Source organism: Simochromis diagramma, unplaced genomic scaffold, assembly GCF_900408965.1.
Source record: "Simochromis diagramma unplaced genomic scaffold, fSimDia1.1 OVJJ01000091.1, whole genome shotgun sequence".
Classification (NCBI taxonomy): domain Eukaryota; kingdom Metazoa; phylum Chordata; class Actinopteri; order Cichliformes; family Cichlidae; genus Simochromis; species Simochromis diagramma.
The window spans coordinates 2,231,597-2,246,910 of record NW_024386901.1 but is presented as its reverse complement, the minus strand read 5'-3'; the positions used below and the strand labels follow the sequence as shown (position 1 = coordinate 2,246,910).

At 38.5% G+C, this 15,314-nt stretch overlaps 1 protein-coding gene across 1 annotated transcript in view; it reads left to right on the top strand.

Annotated features, from left to right (window-relative positions):
• The first annotated feature begins 475 nt into the window (after positions 1-475).
• LOC120735402 (nebulin-like) overlaps positions 476-15,314 on the top strand; it is a 52,497-nt gene continuing 37,658 nt past the window's right edge. Inside the window, 33 exon segments of the mRNA XM_040034769.1 lie at positions 476-595; positions 1,346-1,446; positions 1,772-1,864; positions 4,613-4,657; positions 5,349-5,456; positions 5,599-5,706; positions 5,901-6,005; positions 6,101-6,205; positions 6,359-6,463; positions 7,949-8,053; positions 8,702-8,806; positions 8,898-9,005; positions 9,466-9,582; positions 9,919-10,020; positions 10,105-10,212; positions 10,303-10,407; positions 10,525-10,623; positions 11,137-11,241; positions 11,348-11,455; positions 11,550-11,663; positions 11,760-11,957; positions 12,112-12,219; positions 12,348-12,446; positions 12,578-12,682; positions 12,854-12,961; positions 13,053-13,364; positions 13,483-13,689; positions 13,789-13,893; positions 13,990-14,097; positions 14,184-14,495; positions 14,626-14,832; positions 14,913-15,017; positions 15,141-15,248. Coding sequence (XP_039890703.1) covers positions 1,793-1,864; positions 4,613-4,657; positions 5,349-5,456; positions 5,599-5,706; positions 5,901-6,005; positions 6,101-6,205; positions 6,359-6,463; positions 7,949-8,053; positions 8,702-8,806; positions 8,898-9,005; positions 9,466-9,582; positions 9,919-10,020; positions 10,105-10,212; positions 10,303-10,407; positions 10,525-10,623; positions 11,137-11,241; positions 11,348-11,455; positions 11,550-11,663; positions 11,760-11,957; positions 12,112-12,219; positions 12,348-12,446; positions 12,578-12,682; positions 12,854-12,961; positions 13,053-13,364; positions 13,483-13,689; positions 13,789-13,893; positions 13,990-14,097; positions 14,184-14,495; positions 14,626-14,832; positions 14,913-15,017; positions 15,141-15,248 — 3,906 coding nt within the window. The 5' untranslated portion in view covers positions 476-595; positions 1,346-1,446; positions 1,772-1,792.

Below are 15,314 nucleotides of genomic sequence, written 5' to 3'. Positions count from 1 at the left end.
TGGTGTAGTAGCAACACCTTCGAGTAGCTATTCATTTTTAATTTGTACTTTTTGGAGGCATATGCTCATTTCTTGGTTTGTATCCTCAGCTTGATGTTGACCTGGTTCTTAACAGGATGTAGTCAGCTCAGGATCAGCTGATGGATGACCTCAACAGATCTGACACTGAGAACCATGCTCTGCTTTAAGCTAGCCTTCTCCTCGCCGGCTCACGCCTTGGTCATACATACTTCCATATCTTTTACAGAAAATTGCTGCTTGTCAACATTACGTCTGTCACAAAGCCATTCGCACTGGGTAGCACTGTCACAGTCTGGCTTTACTTTTGTGTTCCTGAGACCCCACTGCCAGTGCCCACTGCCTTCCTCATAACTGTACCGCTGATGCATTACCCTCAACAGGTGCTCTTTTCTGAAAGGATCACATAGGTATATTTAGATTTTGAAACTCGAGAGCAGTTCTCTGTGATTGGCTGTGTCAGCCACATGATAACCTGGGTAGAAACCGCAGCTGTGTGCTGTCGCCCAGCGTTTCTCTGGAGGGAAGCTGGGGAGGCTTTGGTGGCTTGGGAGACCAATAAACTTTAACATAACCGGTAAGCAAAGGAAAGGATACAAAAAACAACAAATATCCATGTTGTCTGCACCCTGCATGGCTTTCCATCTGCTTGGAGATCCATATTTTCCATCCTTGGCTGCCATCTGGATCCAAGAATACCCTGCTGAGGAATAAGGAGTGTGAACAATCTTTTTCACATTGAAGGAGTAACCAAACAATCCAGAACTACAAGACTCTCCAAGTCACTTGAGACAAGGCCATCCTTTGGATGTATCTGAAATTTCAGCAGGAGTCTGAATCTTTTTGTTTTCTTTCCATAGTCTCTGAAGCTTTCCGGCTTTTTCATCCTTCTACCTCTATGATTCTGGCGATTTCTTTAGTTCTTTTGCAGAGAAAATATAGATATATTAATACAAAGGGAGAGCATCCATGTACTAAAAAAGGTAGTTAGTATGCAATCCTATATTTAACCTGCAGCCTCAGAAGGTATTGCATCTCCATTTGCTAAACAGAGTCAGCCAATCAGGCTGTGGCATTAGCTTACATGTCAAATAGCTGGAGCGCTGTTGGACAGCTGTCGCCAACCTTCAGCCAGGAGGCACAGTCCTTTGAACTGTGTTGTAGCACATAAGGGAGGAAGGGTGGCAGTCACATATTCAAAAATCAGATGCCTATTAAAATTAGTCAGTGTCTCACCTATTACAGTAAACTCTGCAGATCTCCCTGTTTAATTATTCATTGAATAAGTTGTAAAGTGTTTTACACATTGTGTTATTGTTTTGTTTAGGAATTGGGCAAATCACAGAGTTGGACTGTCAGTTTGAGGCCCTGTTGGATGGAAAGTGAAGCTTCCTTACTGTCAGAGATTACTGCGAGACACCTTTGCTGGTATGGCAAGGACATTGTTTAAACGCCAGTATGCTGCTGTTATAGTTTATATATATGTTTACATAAATATAACATATACAAAAAGAGGAGGGTTGAAATATCCCTGGTGTAGCCGCCCTATCTTCTCTAAGTCCCATTATATCCCATTTAAAATTTTGATTTTATTTTGAAAGAACACGTAGAACATTTATGTTTCACTACACTGTGGTGTTTTTTTTTTAAATTTATATATATGTATATATATATATATATATATATATATATATATATATATTACTCCCTCAGAGTAACGCATACCTGAAAATGTGATCTGTGTTTTGTGTAGAATCTCTCAAATCGTCTCAAAATGACAGAAATTGTAGAGGAATATGAAGAATATGAAGAATATGAGGAGGAGGAGGAGGAGGTTGTGGAAAGGGTAAGTGGATCCCTTTTTAATCGCACATGTAAATAAATCCTAAAGTACTGTTGTTGCATTTTTTATATTTTGGCTTTTGATCTGGATAATAGAACTTCAGCTGTGATATCATTTAATACATTTAAGTGTGGGATCTCCAAGTCCAGTGGAAGGCCCTATGAATAGTTTGGTTAGTGACGATACCTCTTACAGTCAGCAGTTCATGGAGGGAGACATACATGACTGCTGGTATATCCTGTTTCAGATGGACTCCTTCTGATGGCCTGGATTGCCCTTAACAGTCAAATATGGAAAAATAGTTCTATTAATTATATAATGTTGCATTTTATTTGTGTCCTTTTGGCATTGCAAATACCTTTACTTGAGCCTTTGACATACGCCAGACAGCAACACATGTAAAGCAGATGTAATCGTACAAGTCTGACATGTAAAGTGACTTTTTTCCATAGATCCCAGCATTTAATTTCACTACACTGCTTGAGGAGGAATATATATTGCAATGATCTATTTGCACCTAAATCCCCATAGCGTCCCTCCTGTGTATGATAGACACGCAAAGATTGGATTACATGCAGTTTGGGGGTGTGCCAGTTTCTGGAAGTTACTATTTTCCCATGTGAAATATTTCTCCAGATTGAGTGCTCACATCCCCCATGATTTCATCACAGTTTTGCTGCTTTTAGAGTCCCTTTTGCATATGAATTATTGTCTTGTTCAGTGTCTCTGTGACAGTGTCTGATGGAAGAGTGAAAGCAGAAGGCTAACATTTAATCCCATATTTCCTGGTGAACTAGGATTAAAGTTAGCCTGGTATTTGTTCAAACTTAATATTGCTGATATCTTATAGGGGAGTCTGAATGACTGCTCTTGGTTGTCAGAATATCCAAACCAAGCAAACATTTTTTTAAAAATCATTTAACTCCCATATAACATATCAACTGTTTCAAACAGATTTACTACCTTTTGTGAAGAGATGTAAATCGTTTGGGAGGTAGGAAAGATAATTACGCTCAAAATCAATACACTCTGATTTCACTAGAACTTTCATCTGTACTGCGGAGAAAAGATGCATTGTTTTCAATAAAATGTAAGATGGCTTCGTATTTAATTTACAGAATGGGGAGAAACATAGTGCTGTCCAGGTCAGACATAAAACATATGATTAGTTTAATACATAATACATAAACATTGAAAAACTCATTATTTAAGTTATTTCTTTTCAAATTTCTTACTTGTTTCTATATCAGAATAATAATAATAAACGCTAAAAAGTAAAAAAAAAAATGACTTCAATTCTCAGGTCATTAAGGAGCAAAGTGTACAGTTCTCTATCTGGCATTCAGGCAAATTTAGAAATGGACTTCTGGAGCACGTTGGCAGAGAGTGGAGGAAGGAGGAAAGGGAGGGGAGAAAATTAGACGGGCCACTGTGCTGTAAATCAGCCCCTGATAGGCTGGAACAGGTTAATATCACAGTGCTAGAAATTCGCTTATGGGAGGTGGATGCGTGGAAGAATGTGGCCTGCAGACAAGGAGTGTTTTTGCATTGAACTGTAGGGATGCTTAGTTACAGTGGTTCATCTACACCTATGGTTCTCTCCTGTCTGAGAGATTCATATACTGAAGCCGCTTACGAATGTTGATAAAAACGATTGAGATGTTCTTTCTCAGCTCTGGCTTTTCTTTCATTTAACCTAGATTTTAAGGTCTCTTGTCTCTTAATGTTCAACCTTATGTTATGTAAACGCTCTTCATCCTAAGAAGAAGGAAGTTAGAAATTAGAAGTGCTATTCCTGGATGGGGATGTATGTGAGAGGCTGTCAGTGACTAAGTCGTCACTAGAAATTACATTTAAAAATTCACATTTGCATTTTTACAAAAAGTTAAAAGAAAACCCTCTAAATTCTAAATTAACTGAGGTGAGTGGGACTTTTCTTTTATTTAGTGTATTTATATGTAAGCCTCAGAAACTAAATACAGCACCCCCACATTATATTAAGTTGAAGGTAGAACGCTCTTTGGTGAGATATTTCAAAATCCGAGCTAACAGAATAAAAACATCCTGCATAAACTGATTTTGTTAGAGCTAAATTGTGGGGCTTTTTTCTTGTTTTTTTCTTGTTTTGTTGTTTGGCTGAATCAGTGCTTTAAACCCATAAGACCTATGTGTGAACAGCCGTGGAGATTACAAAGCTGTCCAAACAGCTTGTATACTGTTGTGTCCTGTAGCAACTGATAACAAAAGCATTTGTGTATGAAATAACAAATAAGAATAGAACAGTTGTCATGTGAGTATGGAGTGTTTTTAGACTTGGTCAGACGATCAAAGATTCAGGCTGTTCGGGCTCACATAGAATATTAATGCTTCTTTATCCTCTGTTTAAAATAAGCTTAATTAGACAGCAGCCATACTATTTTCACCTTTGGAAATTTTGCCCCTCCTTTAGGTGACTCTATTTGAGTGGACCGGTGATAAGTAGGTTACACCAAAAATCCCCGATGACAACCTTCTCTGTTTCTACTTATTAGCCTGCCTGGGGGCATTTGCTAGAACAGCTGCTAACACGATACAGTATAGAGTGATTTCTTACTCGCAGTGCTGAAAGTGGCAGTGGCAGTAATTGATGAATGCCAGAGCTGTGGAAAAATCACCCTCAATCCAAACAAATATTTTGCTGTTTCTCCCATAATCTGTCCTGGAAATTTTGAAAAACCAGAGTGTTTCCTATATTTGTAATATGTTGAGCAGATTTCAACGACGACTGTCACTGAGCACAAGACTCAGTTCTTACAGGTAAAACACCTCCTCCCAGGCACAACGGTTCAAGCAGGGCAGGAGACCCTTGTCTCCCATGGCTTATGGTGCATCCCCCTTCTTTCCTGCATGTGTATATAGAGTATAGATAATGTGCTGTCTTGTTTGGCTTTGGCAGGTTTTTAGAGCTAAATAATAAGTTAAATATGTTAAGATTCAGCATTTTTACTAAGACAACACATGGCTTTTGTAATTTGGTTTCCTGCAGCTTTGCTGGCCAACAAATATAATATGGTAGTGTAAACCTTTGTGGATATGTGCTGCTCAATGTTGTGTTGCATGCAAGTCATTTAAAATGTAGGTGTAAGTGCTTGCCTTGGGTTTGTCTTTCATTCATTTACATTTCAGCAGGCGTAACCTTAGTATACAAAATCTCCATTGTCCTTCCAAATAGAATAAATCATTGATGATTAAATAATTTCACTAACTCGAGGTGAGTAATTAGGGCAGTGGGAATCCTGCTTCATATTGAAAATATCAGATCATTGTCCAGTCGACACATTTGCATTAAAGTGTAATTAAATATCTAGAAGTTTGCTTTTTGAAAGTATCACCAGTCCTTTTGCTTTCCCTGTCGTTTTCCTTCCTGGCAATTCCCCCTACCGTAATCAATAAAACGAGATCCATGTGTTAGTTTGGTCGTTAATTGTATTCTTCTGTCCTCTCCCAGTCTGGCTTGCCCACCAGGAAAGTAAGGAAGAAGGTCAAGGTGGATACTTCCAAGTTCATGACTCCATACCTGGCCCATAGCCAGAAGATGCTGGAGCAGTTCAGCCACGTAAGAAACAAGTTTGAGTTTTTATTTGCATGTATATATACACATTTATTTGACTTTTTACTTGCTTTTACTTGTTGGTTGTTTTCCTGCTTTGTATGACATTAATTACTTACTTAAATTTTATGACCGTTGTCCCTGACAGAATAAGTATCGCCAGGCTTATGAAATGTCCAAAGGGACACCTCCTGCCATCGTTACTGATACGCCTGAAATGATTCGTATCAGGAAGGCCCAGGAGCAGCTTAGCGAGGTACTCTTTAAGATATGATGAACACAAAAGACACTTATTGGTTATTGAAAGGCACATTTAAGACTAGCAGATTCAGAACAAATTTTCTATGATCTATATATGACTATAAAACATAAAAATATGCCTCTGGTCTCAAATATGATTGGATCTTGCTTTACTGAGGAATAATTTGAAATAACACGCATTATCTTCAGGTTAAATACCGTATGGAGGGAAACAAAGCTCGGACAACCAGCTTGTATGACGGTGAAGCAAGAGAGATTGCCCACGTCAAGCATGTATCTGAGCTGATCAGCAAGGTAAGTTACCCAAATCTCCCAACATACAAAGAGAATGAATAAATATGACGTTAATGCTGATTGTATAACACAAATGCTGTTGTTATCTCTTATAGGTTCTGTACAGACAGAAGTGGGATGAGACCAAGGACAGGTACCTGCTGCCTCCTGATGCTCCTGAGCTGGTTCAGGCTGTGAAGAATGCTGCTAACTACAGCAAAGTAAGTCCAGTGTAGCATTCAAGGGCTGACTTTTAAGTCCAAAGTTTTAAAAAAAAATTCCAAATTACATAATTGCATAATTTAACAATTCTATAATATCTGTTAAAATGTTTTATATTCACGTAGTAAGTGATAACGTTACACCTTGTTCAGAAACTTTATACCGAGGCCTGGGATGAAGATAAGACCATGTACTACCCCTACAGTGACAGTCCTGAGCTCCGTAGGGTGGCCAAGGCTCAGGAGGTCCTTAGTGATGTAAGTAAAATTTATTATCTATATCTGTCGTGTTATTCAGATTTTCAATGTGTGTTTGTGGTTATTATATCTGCAAAAAACAAAAACAAAAAAACCACTGTATTGAGCCAGCCTCTGCTTTAATGTGTCTGTTTTGATATGTCTTATAATATGATATATACTATATTATAAGTTGTTAATTCTTCAAATCTATACATTTTAACTATTTTAACTATATCTAACACATTTTCTCAGAATTTTGACTTTTTTCTTGGAATTCTAACTTTTTTCTTAGAATTCTGAGATTAGTCAGAATTCTGATTTTTTTTCTCAGAATTCTGACTTTTTTCTCGGAATTCTGAGATTAAAGTCAGAATTCTGAGATTAGTCAGAATTCTAACTTTTTTCTCAGAATTATTTTTTCTTAGAATTCTGACTTTTTTCTTAGAATTCTGAGATTAGTCAGAATTCTGTTTTTTTTTCCCCTCAGAATTCTGACTTTTTTCTCAGAATCTTGACTTTTTTTCTCAGAATTCTGACTTTTTTTCTTAGAATTCTGACTTTTTTCACAGAATTATTTTTTCTTAGAATTCTGAGATTAGTCAGAATTCTGTTTTTTTCCCTCAGAATTCTGACTTTTTTCTCAGAATCTTGACTTTTTTTCTCAGAATTCTGACTTTTTTCCTTAGAATTCTGACTTTTTTCACAGAATTCTGACTTTAATCTCAGAATTCTGAGTTTTTTTCTCAGAATTCCAACTTTAATCTCAGAATTCTAGAAAAGAAGAAAAAAAAGACATGCCCTCTTTTTTCCCCCCCCGGTGGCCCTAATCCTCTTCCGTACTAAACCTCTTCCGTACAGATAGGATCACAAAGTATCGATCTGATACTTTTTGACCTTATCCTCTATCAGTGACGATGATACTTGGTGATGACCAAGATTTAAGAATCGGCCAGTATTTTTTTCTTTCAGACACAGGAAAAAAAATTTCTCCAACATTCGTTGTGTGTTGTTACATATGAATTGTTATTAAGATAATATGTGACTGCAGTTTAAAGATAATAATATTTTAGTGCCATGACAAGTCGCGTAACAAAACCTTACGCTCTGCTCAGATCAGCTGGTTGGTGTGATTGTGCTGTTCCAAACACGTTGCTAACAAGGAAGTTGCAGAGCGCCCTCTGGTGATAAAATAGAAAAGACTCAAAACTCGTAATATCGTTGGAGGGTGTTTCCTCCATCTCTTAATGTTTTAATTTGATTATATCGGTGAATACCTAATATTGAAAATTATATATCGTGCATGGTGCTATATCAGGTCAAGCTCTTATTACAGCTGTTATCTGTACGTCTCCATCCTCTTGGGTTCTGTGTTGTTAAACTTTTTTCCCGATGCATGGAAATTACCAGTCTATTTAGGTAGAGGCGAACTGTGCATGAAAGTCAGGTATTGATGTTGACGAATTGAGCGTCTTAGTAAATGTTAACTCATGTTGTGATTGACAGGTTCACTATAAGAAGGGCCACCATGAGCGCAAGGCTAAGTATACTTCCTTGCCTGATCCTCCTGAATTGGAGCTGGCCAAGAGAGTGTCCCAACAGCGCAGTGATGTAAGTAACAATTTTAAACCAAACAAAAACCACTATGACTGAGGTAGATATACTGATGAATTTTTCTTGTCATTAAGCTATAAATATACATAGATCAGATATTTAAGTCCACAAACTCTTACTGAAAGCAATGTTCAGTGCTTTCAGTTAATAAGAGTATAGGAGTATGCACTACAGACAGTGAGCAGTGATTGGGGCAGTGCAGTTTTAGTTTAGATCAAAATCCAAAATACCATAAATTCAATATGAGACCAGTACACAATTATTTAATCCATTGTATAGTCTATCCATCTATCTGTATAGTGCATCTGTTTTCGCTAGACTCATCAACTTTTCTAGGATTAACAGTGTTCATCCCCTAACTAGACATGGGAGTAATAAATATCTTTGCTTATTTTAGAGTCAGAAAACTGGGCCTTGCACAGTGTAAGCACTGAAGCAGGAGCCCCAGACACCAACCAACCCTGAGAAAGGGATCAGTCCACCTGCTCTCTGATATTAGTAGCAACACTAAGCTGGGTGGGAGAGGCTAACAATGACAGGAATTCCAATCATTCCTAATGTGTTTATATAAACATATGAGATTTATTCATTTATCCTTTAATAAAAAAAACCCTTCTTATGTTAATTGCCATCTTTTCCTCACAGCTTAAGTACAAGGAAGATTACAATAAAAATGTAAAGGGTCAGTGGTGTGAGACTCCTTACTTCGACGTGGCGACTGCCAGGGTGGCAATGGAGAACCTCAGCGACGTAAGAATTCACTATTTAAAGGAAAGGATTTCAGATTTCTGCTTTTCTTTGTCCTTTTTCTGCACATAACTGTTGTGTGTTTTCCTTTCAGAGAAGATACACGCAACATTATGAGGATACAAAAGACCAAATTTATTTCATGCAAACAGAAACACCCACTTATGATGCAAACAAGAAGGCTCGTATTGCTGCTAGTGAGGTAAGCGCGAAAACACGCACAAACACAAAGGTAACACAGTATTTTTATAGGCCCGATCTCATGCGGAAGACACGACAGAGAGTTGACCCATGTCTCAGAGCAGTGTGTGAGTCAAGAGACTCAGTCCACTCTGACGCATGGATACACTGTATTGTGCCCACACTGCATGACTGAGAGATCCACATTTGGTTTACTGTCACCACGCACATTCGGTCTGTAGCTTTACTAGCACGCAGGAATAAAATGCGAGTCTGTGTGACAAAGCTTTTCAGTTGCTCTGCACCTCATAGCCACCCACACGTTCACACACAGGGGAAACATGCATCGTTTTCAAGAAATGCGAAAGACACACTTCTTAGCCGGCCAACCAACTGTGCCATCATTTTGAACCATGTGAACACACCTCATTATCACACTTTCCTCTCTTTTTTTACTCACAGTGATCTGTTTCTGTCTTTAGGTCCAATACAAGAAGGAGTATGAGAAGAAAAAAGCACAGTCTGACTACAACACGCTCCCCGCCACAGAGAATCCTCTATTGAGGCAGCTCAGATATGCTGGCACTATCCTCAGTGATGTAGGTGTTTAAAAAGCCCTGTGCAGAAAGTTTATTTTTCTTCTGTGACAAAAGATAGACCTTTTGCCTTTTCAGGAAAACTAAATTATAAAATCTTAGGCTGTTGTTTAATTATTGCTTAAATTACCGGGCCAATTGCCCTGTTATTGTTGGGATAGAGTCCAGCCCCTCCCCACGACCCTGAATTGGATAAGTGGAAGTGAAATACATAGTGTTTGCTTGTTGTTTGCAATTACTCTCCTGTAGTTTTTCCTGTACCACAAGTATGTATGTAGCTGCTCATATATGTTTTTATCGTGGTTTGACTTTGTTTTGTTTTTGCCATTTCCTTTCCAGAAAGTATATAAGGCTAGCTATGAGAAATCCAGGGGTTTCAGCATCAACTACTGTGACACGCCCAAGTTTCAGATGGACTCAGTACTTAAGCAGTTCTCTGATGTAAGAGAGCTCGTTGAGTTAAAATTTCTTTGAATATGAACCACTTATGTTTCTCTTTTAACACACGTTTTGATTTTCTTTTAGGCACATTACAAAAATAAGTATGAAAATGAGGTGAAGGGCCACTACATTGGAAGCTATGAGGACCTTTATATGCTTCACTGCCAGAAAGTCGAGGAAATGAAAAATGAGGTTTGTGCATTAAAAAATTTGAGCATGTATTAATATATTCCTCATCAAGCCTTTCCTCATAACACAATATTTACTTTTTGTATTTCACAGCAACTATATAAATCTGATTATGAAGACATTAAAACTAGATGCTTCTTTCCTCAAACAATTACGCCTGAATACGAAGCTGGGAAGAAACTTAATCAATGCAACGATGTGAGTAGTCGCTGATTATAAAACTGTTCTTTGCAATAAAATGGATCGAGGTTCTTTTTGGATTTCTTATATGTATATGGACAATTATTATTTTTGTTTTGATCCTTTGGTTTTCAGAAAGTTTACCGGCAACATCCAGACACAGTGAAATTTACACAAGTGGTGGATTCACCAGTTCAAGTTCAAGCCGCCATCAACGCCAAACAGCTAAGTGACGTATGTACCTTTTTTGGACCACTTCCTCTTGGTGCTAATGTAGGAAAGTCTAGAATTTAAACTGGTACAGTAAAGCTCACATACACGCACTGAACATTTAGGTGATACCTGCATATAATAGTAACATTAATGTGACTATTTTGTTTTCTCGGTGTCCATTTATGGCCTGGAATTCTTGCAATCATCAGCTTGTGTCAATCCAGTTCTCCTAGATATGCAGATCACCTTTAAATTTGCTCAATCATCTATGAAGCCCAGCTGTCTTTCTATGGGCGCCATGGAAACTGGAGAGCCATTTCTCTGTAGTATAAATAGAAACAAGCATTCAGTTGGCCCAGAATAAACCCTGTGATCAGACAGGGGTTGGGGAGGTGGAGAAAGCAACTGCCACCATCTCTGAGCCCTGATAGCACACTACTGCCCTCCAGTGACAGAAAGTCAAATAACAGCTTATCAGAAAATATACCCTGAGCAGTACTGACACAATAATATTACCATTTTGTTCTTCTGCAGTTAAACTACAAGGCAAAGTACGAGGAAATAAAAATGAAGAACAGTCTACCCCCAGACTACCCCTTCTTCATCCAGTCCAGAGTTAACGCTTTTAACCTCAGTGATGTAAGTAACTGCGATATTTGCATATCTCTAAAATTTAACTCGTATCAGCTTTGATTTCTCATACTGTCGATTTCAATTTCCTGAATTGCACACTTTCTTCTTGCAGAACTGCTATAAGTATGATTGGGAGAAAACCAAAGCGAAAAAGTTTGAGATCAAAGGGGATACCATCTCAATCCTTGCTGCCCGTGCTCACACAAACGCCATCAGTGATGTAAGTATCCTACTTCAACAACTGCTTCAACAGATAAATTACCTGCAGTACCTGTTATGTATTCTAATCCATGATAAATTCTGTTCATTACTAGGTTAAATATAAAAAGGAGTATGAGAAGAACAAGGGAAAGATGGTTGGAGCCCTCAGTATTAACGACGATCCGAAGATGCTGCACTCTGTCCATGTGGCCAAAATCCAGAGTGATGTAAGTTATTAGTTGATGTCATATTTTTAATAAATATTAATTTATGGGGGTTAAAAAGAAGGGCAACTGAGTAATCTCTTGTTAATATCTTCACAGCGTGAATACAAAAAAGACTATGAAAAAGTAAAGACCAAGTATCATACACCATTGGATATGTTGTCAGTCACCTTGGCTAAGAAATCCCAGGCAATTTCCAGCATGGCTGGTTACAGGAGCATCAGCACCAACTATTTCCTTCCACCTGACAGCGTCCTGCTGGATCTGGCCAAGAAAGCCAACGTTATCCAGAGTGATGTAAGTCCAAACAGACTTTAGAGACTCCAACTGCTCAGTTTTGCTAAAGTTCTGCTTTTTTCATCATAATATGAAAACATGTCCTGATGTGCTATTGTGGGCTTAAATATTCATCAGCATTTGTTTTGGTTTTGTGTGTTTCTCTGCACCAAAGAATGAGTATAAGGCTGACTACAACAGCTACACCAAAGGTACTCCATGGGTCCCATATGGCTCATTGGAAGTGGAAAAGGCTAAGAAAGCTGCAGAGATCCTCAATGAGGTATGTGTGCAACATGGCTTCTTTACATCTGCTCTCATGGTAATAACAAAATGCATATTTCAGAGCTGATAGGTCATTAAAATAATAGGTCATTAAAATAATAATATTTATTTACTCTTTTCCTTCAGAAAAAATACAGAACACACCCAGACAAGATCCCCTTCACATCTATCGACGACCACCCCATCATGATGCAGGCCAAAGTCAACCAGCTTCAGAGGAGCGATGTGAGTCAAGTGTCAATGTTCATACTGGAGAAAGAATTCCTTCTGCATTTTTCCAAGATCCCTTTTAGGAAGATTCTTGTTTGCTCTTACTTTCTTTTAATTTCTGCCCTGTCACATTTATTCTTTTATAGCTGTTCTACAAGCGAGGTCTAGAGGAGATTCATCAGAAGTACTCTCTACCCCCGGATGTCCCAGAGTTCCTTCAGGCCAAGTGCAATGCCTACAACATCAGCAAGGTGACGAATGCACATAAAAAAAGCAAAATAAATAAAATATTTTTTCAACTCACTTTGAAAACTTATATAACTGTATATCACCACAGTATGTGTGTGCATCTGTTCATGTTTGCGTAAAGCTATAATGGATACATGCCTTAAACATTGTTTATATGTTTTATGTGATTTCAGAATTACTACAAGTTTGCTTGGCAGGAGCTGATTGCTAAGGGTTATGACCTGAAGCCTGATGCCATCCCTATTGTTGCTGCCAAAGCTGCCAGACATGCTGCCAGTGATGTAAGTTTTCTGAAAGACCAAATTTGCTGCACTTTTTAAATAATTGTTACATATAAAAAACTAGAGAAGCTCCATGTGCTTTAACTCCTAGGTCCAGTACAAAAAGGCTTATGAGAAGGCGAGAGGCCACCATGTTGGCTTCCGCAGCCTCCAGGACGATCCTCTGCTGGTTCATTACATGGAGGTGGCCAGAATGCAGAGTGACAAGAACTACAAGAAGGACTACCACAAAGTCAAGCTGAAGTATCACTCCCCAGTGGACATGCTCAGTGTGGTTCAGGCTAAACATGCTTCAGGAGTGCAGACCTACATTGGCTACAAGCAGCACCACCATAAATACTTTCTTCTCCCTGATGCTATGGGTCTGCAACTTGCTCGCACCATGAACTACAATTCCAGCGATGTATGTTATTAACAATGCTTGTGACTTAATGGCAATATAAACCGTATGGACTCTCTAAAAATGGTATTTGGTCTGACAATAGTTTCTTGTTTTTCTGGGGTTTTTTTCTATTTCTCAGCACAACTACAAGATGGATTATGAGACCTCGGTCAAGGGTATTGGCTGGATTCCAATTGGTTCTCTGGAGGTTGAAAAAGCCAAAACAGCAGCAGCAGCTCTGAATGAGAAAAAGTACAGACAGCACCCTCAAACCATCAAGTTCACCAGTGCTACTGACTCCATGAGCATGGAGCTGGCTAAGACCAATGCTAAGATCATGAATGTGGTGAGAAGGACAAAACAAAATAATGACTTATGCTACATATCTAAAATTTAGTCCTTTTCAGTGAAGAAATAAATTCTTGCCTTCACTGTAATTACACAGAAAGAGTACAAAGCCAGCGGAGAGAAGTTCATGCACACTTACAATCTCCCTCCTGATGCCCCCCAATTTCTGCAAGCCAGATACAATGCTGCCAACATCAGCCAGGTTAGCTGCAGATTGATTTAAGCACATATGAAACATACAAAGAAATTTAATTGTGAATGTTTTTGTAACAATATTGCTGATTATCTTTTTGTTTAGAATTATTACACTTATTCTCACCGCCAAGATCTGCTCAAAGGACATCACATGAAAGAGGATTCCATTCCCATTGTAGCAGCCAAAACTTCAAGAAACATTGCCAGCAATGTAAGCTGGAATTATGCTTTTCATAATAATTTTTAAATGTTAATGCATTTAATAATATTACTTATATTGCATTTTATTTAATACAGTACAAGTATAAGCTGGCCTATGAGAAAGAAAAGGGCCACCACGTTGGCTTCCGCAGCCTCCAGGATGATCCTCTGCTGGTTCACTATATGCAAGTGGCAAAGATGCAGAGTGACAAGAACTACAAGAAGGACTACCACAAGGCCAAGCTGAAGTATCACACCCCAGTGGACATGCTCAGTGTGGCTCATGCCAAGCAGGCTTCTGCTGTTCAGACAATGGCTGGATACAAGAAGATCCCTCACAGCTTCTTGCTTCTTCCTGACAACATGCACCTGCGGCTGTGTCGCAACATGATGGAGATTCAGAGTGACGTGTGTATTCTTTTCATCTTATTATCTTTATATATTGGTCTCATCCTGGAACAACATATATAGCATTACATATATGTATATATTTGATTATGACCTTTGATTAATTTAGATTTTCTCTAAATACCCACAGAATGTTTACAAGTCAGATTACAACAGCTACTCTAAAGGTATAGGATGGGTCCCTATTGGTTCTCTGGATGTTGAAAAAGCCAAAACCGCTAAAGCTGCACTGGATGAAAGAAATTACCGCCAGCACCCCAGTAATTTCAAATATACAAGCAAGACCGATGCCATGAACATGACTCTGGCTATGGCCAACACTAAACAGATGGACATCGTAAGAATCCCTTTTCTTAACAGAAGATACTTATGTAGAGATTCTTTAAACATTCACTGTTGTTTCTTTCTTCTGACTAGACTACATACAAAGCTTCTGGAGAGAAGTTCATGCACACCTACCATCTGCCATCTGACTGCCCCGAGTTTCTCCAGGCTAAGTTTAATGCCCAGACTATTAGCGAGGTTAGAGCACAAATTATTTAACTGAATATGCAAGTTGAAGCAACAGCAATTTCCTGAGGTTCAAGGTGTATATGAGCATAGTTGTGCAAAAAATTGTTGTAACACTTTGCTGTTTATTTGCAGAGTCATTACAGGCATAAGTGGGTGGAAGACATTGCCAAGGGATATGACATGAAGCCTGATGCTATTCCCATCCTGCATGCCAAGCACGGCAGGCATATTGCCAGCAATGTATGTAATAAATGCATGTAATAAATGTAACTAAATTTAACTGTAAAAAGAAAGAATCAACACATC